Source organism: Hyalella azteca, unplaced genomic scaffold, assembly GCF_000764305.2.
Source record: "Hyalella azteca isolate HAZT.00-mixed unplaced genomic scaffold, Hazt_2.0.2 contig5182, whole genome shotgun sequence".
In the NCBI taxonomy this organism is placed as follows: domain Eukaryota; kingdom Metazoa; phylum Arthropoda; class Malacostraca; order Amphipoda; family Hyalellidae; genus Hyalella; species Hyalella azteca.
The window spans coordinates 154310-161398 of NW_025935380.1; the positions used below are offsets into that span (position 1 = coordinate 154310).

The 7089-nt window shown below is 36.7% G+C and overlaps 1 protein-coding gene across 1 annotated transcript; it reads left to right on the forward strand.

Annotated features, from left to right (window-relative positions):
* The first annotated feature begins 610 nt into the window (after positions 1-610).
* Positions 611-4684, forward strand: LOC125177833. The gene is made up of 5 exons (XM_047880320.1): positions 611-651; positions 954-1353; positions 1623-1735; positions 3312-3434; positions 4369-4684. Exons 1-5 carry the CDS (start codon positions 630-632, stop codon positions 4632-4634), a joined length of 924 nt encoding a protein of 307 aa, XP_047736276.1. The 5' UTR covers positions 611-629; the 3' UTR covers positions 4635-4684.
* The last annotated feature ends 2405 nt before the right edge of the window (positions 4685-7089 follow it).

Sequence of the window (7089 nt, forward strand, 5' to 3'; positions counted from 1 at the left end):
AGCAACCAGTACGGAGTGTCCCCCGCCAGCGACGTGATCGTGGGACGCACGAGTGGATATGTTCCTCCTCGTCCTGATCCACAGTCGCTGGTGGAGCTGAACTCCTCCTGTGTCACCCTCAGGCTCTACACTTGGCCGGAGCGCGGCTGTGCCATCAGCGGCTGGAAGGTGAGAGGCGAGTGTAAGGATCAATGGCAGAACGTACTTTAGTTTAAAGCAATTAATGTAATACAAACGTCTATAAATACCTTATATCTATAATATATTGTTGTTAGGTTGAGCGGCAGGCGGAGGACGCGCCTGCCAATGAATGGCAGATCATTGGAGCGTCCATCGCTCGGGACGCGCGCGACTTGGACCTTTGCGACTTCCCCCGCGGCCAGCGACACCTCCTCAAGATGACGGCCAAGTCTGAAGCAGGCGCTACGACTGTGCTGTACCGTGTGATGCCTGGTGCCCTCGAGGCTGGTGAGTTGTGAGGGTTCTGTGAGAGAAAAGAGGGTTAGGGCCGCCGCCATGACTGTGCTGTACCGTGTGATGCCCGGTGCCCTCGAGGCTGGTGAGTGGGTGAGGGTTCTGTGAGAGAAAAGAGGGTTAGGGGCACCGCCACGACTGTGCTGTACCGTGTGATGCCTGGTGCCCTCGAGGCTGGTGAGTTGTGAGGGTTCTGTGAGGGAAAAGAGGGTTAGGGCCGCCGCCATGACTGTGCTGTACCGCGTGATGCCTGGTGCCCTCGAGGCTGGTGAGTTGTGAGGGTTCTGTGAGGGAAAAGAGGGTTAGGGCCGCCATGAAGCGGCAATGAAGTAAATAGTGTTGAAGCCCATGAATACGCGTCTTGTGCTTTATTAAAAAACACAGATGAAAATGTATTTCAACTTTCAATAGTGAAAGCAACCTGAAAACGATAAATGATAATATATAAGTCAGCAATAAATAATTTCCTTTTTTCACAGCTCAGGAAGGTGACACAAGTGGCTTAGTTCAGGAAATTTCCCTGGTTTCTTCGAATTCACCTTCTGGTTTTCTAGAAGCTCCGGTGATTGCTGGCTGTATCAGCGCCATCCTTCTCGTATCAGCAATAATAATTTGCGTTTGCGCTGTGCTTTCCAAGCGAAAATTTAGCTGGCGAAATAACACTACAACCGCTGGTCGAACCTCCATAGACTGCAAAGAGAAGCCCGTGAACGGAATATATTCTACAAGTGATTACAAACGGGCTGCTTCAGCTCAAAAAATCCATAGCAGTCAATTTGGGACGTCGTCAAAGAAAAAAGTGAAGAGAGGATCCGTGGCTTCGTTATCGACTAGAAATGATAATTCGAATTTCGAAATTTATCCGTACGCTACTTTCGGGTAGGTGAAGTGTCATGAATTTAGCTTTCAATGCTGGTTTTCTCATTTTTTAAATACCAGATCATAAATGGACGCAAGTTCATTTGCCATTGAACAGGTAGCGTAAGAAATGCGATTAATGATGTTTGCAGACTATTTGAAATGTTAACTATATATTGAAGCACTCATAATGGATCTTCCAAAATTCCTCTAATTTTTTATTTCTTTAGCTCCTAAGTTATTTTCTAACGGACTAAAATTACAATAATGTAGACCCTGTCCCTGCCCAGAACCACGCCACGCCTTGACGCGGACACTTACCAGTACGGCCTGAACCTGCGCAGCCAGACGCCGGGCTCCCGGGACTGTCTGGACACGGCGTCCGTGGAGTGGGCGAGAACTGGTCAGGCCTAATAACCTTTGCAGTAACTGATTAAGTATTAATTGATACTGTTTGAATAATAACCTGTGTACAATCTGATCAGATATTAATTAATACAGTTTAAATGTTACGTATATTAGTTTGGCGAAGGACTTGAATGCATGATTTTTCGTTCAGTTGTCTTTATAAATCGGTTTCTGTAAACAAACAATATACAAAGGTAAAAATGATTACATAAAATTAGTATTGCACATAAGGTATGATCAAGAAGTAAAATAATTTATTTTGAACATATATGTATAACACGATAAAAGTCAAATATACACGTTACACGGATCTTCAGAATTAAAACACACGCACCAATCATTTCCGTCTTTACAGTCTAGAGCCAACACCGCAACTAAACCTCTAGATGCTTTTAAAACCGAACTAAAGTAAAATGTCAGTGACACGTATGCACCAGGCGTACGAAATATAAAAGAGAAGTGCAGTTGAGAACCAAGAATAATATTCAACATTAAATAAATTATTACTAAATTGAATTCATTATTTATTTAATACTGACCAAAAAATGCCGTAAAATGATTTGATTATCATTTTAGTCCCCGACAAGCCCGTGAAATAAAACACTGTATTGCTGAATATTCCAATTAAACACAAGGAACCGCTAGCACTTTTGAAAAAGCCAAACAGTTTATTTCATCACGCAGCTGGCCACTATAGGTAGTCTGTAACACCATTTTTCACCGCACTATAGCAGTATCGCAGTGGTCCAGTACATATTACGATTTTAAAGAAATTTACTCATAATAATTGTATTTAATAATAAAAGAATTACATTTATATAATTTTCTTCCAAATCAATGATGATAATATCATATCTAAACATTATAAAATAATTCTACTCGAATATTAAGACAATTTTAGATTAGACGGCAAAATACTCCAATATGGAGTATTGCTCTATACCCTTTTTTCACTAATTTACTCTTTTTTCACTAATTTACTCTATTTTTCACTAATTTACTCCATTTTCACCAATTTACTCTATTTTTCACTAATTTACTCAATTTTTTACCAATTTACTCCATTTTTCACCAATGTACTCCATTTTCACCAATTTACTCCATTTTTCACCAATTTACTCCATTTTTCACCAATGTACTCCATTTTCACCAATTTACTCCATTTTTCACCAATTTACTCCATTTTTCACCAATTAACTCTACTTTTCACCAGTTTACTCCATGTTTCACCAATTTACTCTACTTTTTGCTAATTTACTCCATTTTTCACCAATTTACTTCATTTTTCACCAATGTACTCTATTTTTCACTAATTTACTCTATTTTTCACCAATATACTCTATTTTCACTAATTTACTCTATTTTCCACTAATTTACTCTATTTTTCACCAATTTACTCTATTTTTCACCAATTTACTCAATTTTTCACCAATTTACTCTATTTTTCACCAATTTACTCTCTTTATTACCAATTTACTCTACTTTTCACCAATTTAATCTATTTTCACCAATTTACTCTATTTTTCACCAATTACAGCTGACGAAGCATTATTTTTCTTCCTCCCCCCCAGACGTGTACCAGTCCGACGACACCGACACGTACTGTGCCACGCAGCACAACATACCCACTGACCTTACGCCTGCCGCACGCAGCCTCGTCGACACGACCAAGCTTTGCGTAGCTGTTACGCAAGGTGGTAAATATGTGGCTATTATTGATATAATGCCCCCAGTGAAGTAATAGGTTCTAGTTATGCAATAGAAAACTTTGCTCCTTTTGTAAGATTTTATATTCATGAACAACAGATATAATATTTTAAGTCCCAATGTTTCTTGTTTACGTCTTTATAAAATTGTTTGAAAATTGTGGGTCTCAAGATTATCGAAGATGCGATACCATGGCATTATGATGCTATTATTGAGTGTAGTCGAAGTTATGAACATCTATTGAATTGTTGGAAACTCAAAACAACAAATTTGCTCCCGATCATAATCCAGAAGTACATCATCAAAGAAATTTTTTGGGTAATATTTCGTATCTTCTTTTTTCTAAATATTCTAGAAACTTGTACCAATTTTTTTTCTATTTAGGTGGACGTTGCATGACAAAAAAATTTCTTTGAAAAAATGGAAAATTTTCACCTAAAAATCTGAATCTGAGGTACCCTATCGAAACTTCACCCTCGTAATATTATTCGTATAGTAAGTTCTAAATAATCTAACTTAGCCCTGTAACGCCCAAGTTTTAAGCCAGTGCAAAAATAATATTATAATCATACCACATTGCTAAAATTTATTCTATGAAAAAATGCTGAGGGCATCATAATCATACCTGGTCATAATGCAGTATAAAAATTATAAGCGACATATTTGTTCAATAATTGTACGAATGACACCCATACATAAACGGAAAGCTACATTTCAAAATGCGACATATACGTTCAGCTGGACAGAAAAGGTTTATAATCAACATAATTTCAATGTTTTATTTTCAATAAGCACTTGGATGTACCACCATTTGAACCACTTTCAAGAACAATTTTCATAAACCACTTTCAAATGAAAATGAAAGTTTCAGTTCCACGAACCCTGAAGACTAAGATCTAATCTAATGCGTTCGGGTTTCAGATGACGTCATGCAAGAAACAAAAAATGGACCAGCCTCTACTCTTCGGCACCATGAACAACAAGTAACATCAAGTAAAAATCAGGAGCAGCATCAACCACGCTTGATGCAACCTCTCCCTCAGACTGATCATCAATATATTCAACACAATCGGCCTCACCACCCCGAAGAAATTTATCAGAGGCGCAAACGGCTCGTGGAAATTCAGCATAAGAAAAATCACTATCACCATAAACCGAAAAAAGATGATTTTGATCAGGAATTGTAGAATGGTAGCTGTAATCCCTTCTAAATGTAAAAAACTGGTTAATGTTTCTTTGGATGATGTATTATAATTTATTAACTCTCAAATCTACAGTCAATGCAAAATTTCATATGAAGGAAAGCATTAAATAATTTATTGCACTGCTATTACGGATGTTGTTGTTTGTATTTCATCATTAGGTCCTAGACTACGAATGATTAGCATAGCCTACAGGATTAGTACATTTCTGGATAGAGCTCTAGGTTATTCGAACCTTTCCTCAAATCCCTGTTTCTTCATTTAATATTAAACTAAAATAATATCGAATTGAGAGCACGTTCATTCTCAAAGAAAACGTTGTTAATGCGAAAAGATATCTGTGTCTGCAATACGTTTCAAATTGCCATGCTCCCCATTAGGCCTTGAATTGACACAGCTCATCTATGTTCATGCGTGAATCTGCTCCTTTATTGTAACTTTAATAATTTTCTTTTAATATACTCAGAGGAATAAATGGGACTTTGTCCGAATAGCGATGCGTATTTCACACTTGTGCGGGTCAGACTGATCCACTTTGGCCCGAAAAAGGCCAGGTCCACTTTGGCCCAAAATAGGGCATATATTAGGGCAAGTTTGGCCCGAAAAAGGCCCGATCCGGTTTGGCCCAAAAAAGGGCATATTAGCGCAACGCGCTACCTCTGCTTTTGTTGTGGGTAAAATGGCTCATTATTTGGACATTACACATTAATTGCTTCAGTGTATGTTTTTAATTATACATTCCGAAGCAAATTTTTATGCTAAAATATCTTACTAAACTTTCACAGGTTAATTGTTTCCATAACAACAGATTTCCGAACATGAAATCAATATTGCGTGGTACAAAACGAGAATTATGTTATCACATAGCGACGAATATTTCACATCATGCAATCGTTTGTATAATAAAAAATATATTCGAGCGATCTGTCTATGTCATTTAATTAGTATTTAATTATTTTAATTTATTTGCTGACTGTTACGTTAAGAATCGAATTTAGCAGCTAATTAATAAGGTTTTGAAGGTTGAGCACTCACTATCTCTTTTAATAATCTCTTTGATCTTTTTTGGTCCTCCTGAAAAGGCAAGAAGAGTGGTGAAATAATAAAAAATTGAAAAAAAAATTAAAAGACCGAAAGAAACAAAAAATTAAGGGAACGCAATCCCCGTCTCATTTCATGATGCGTACACGTATTAAATTGCGATATATTAATTTTAGCTCATGCGTTAGGTAGGAGCAAATGTGTAATTGTTGTCTCCTTGTAAAGTTTATAGTGAAACCTAATGTTGTGTGCCCAATAGCAATTCAATGAATAAACTCCCGATACTGTGCCTTTGATTTGGATTTCTTCAAATGAATTAGTATAAAATTAAGTTAACGTGTTCATATGAAATTTTCTTCAATAATTAAATTCAGATAACAAGTTTTTCATGGTAGGTTCAACCTAAAAATCTGTAAAACAATTTTCAGAAGTTACTTAGTAACTTAATGTGACATTTTCAGTTCTACTGAATGATATTAGCGTAAAAAATATTGTTTTGAAAGTAATTTCAAATGTAAGAGAACAAAAAAAAATTTGAGGTTATTTTTAATAAAAGTTTAGGAAAATAACACTGGAAACTAATACTGCTTATCAATGTACGACAACCACGAGAACATTTGCTAGTAGTTTTTATTCGACATTTCACAGATTCGAAAAAAATACCGACTGCAGCTTTGTCGAGATATGAACTTAGCGTACAGGTAATTATGAAACTTCATAGTTTTAATGCACGCAAGTGCCCGAGAGCCCGATCAACGAACTCGAATTTTAAATACAAGCTATGATTGCAAGTAAGAATTCAAATCACTGAAGTGATATGGAAATATTGGGCGAGTGAGACAATCGTGATCAGGGATTGCGAGTATGCCTTGAGCAAGTGTAATCATGAGTAGTAATTAAGAGAATTATTTGAGAAAGGGAAATTATGAGCAATAATTAAGAGGATTAATTGAGAAATGGAAATTACAAGGAATAATTAAGAGGATTATTTTAGAAAGGGAAATTTTAAGGAATAATATAATTTTAGCATGAGTAATCTTGAGCAGAAATGTGAAGGATATTCGTTACCAAGAGTTAACATGAACCTTAAATAAAGAGGCTAACTTCATCAAGTGTAATCATGAACAATAATCAAGACGATAACATGAGCTAGAGCAATCATGAACTTTAATTACGAAGAATATTTGAATAAGAGTCGTTAGTTTCTGCCACAGCCCGAGGCATTGATCGTTTACCGGAGCTGGCAACCGTACAAACAGAGGCCGTCACCATGACGTTCTGAATAGTTTGCTAAACAGACATTAATAATTTGAAAATAGTTTTCTCCAATGAAAATGCAATGATTTTTTCTATATGAACTGAGTTCCTTGTGTCTTGCTAAATTTTCACATAAATTGAA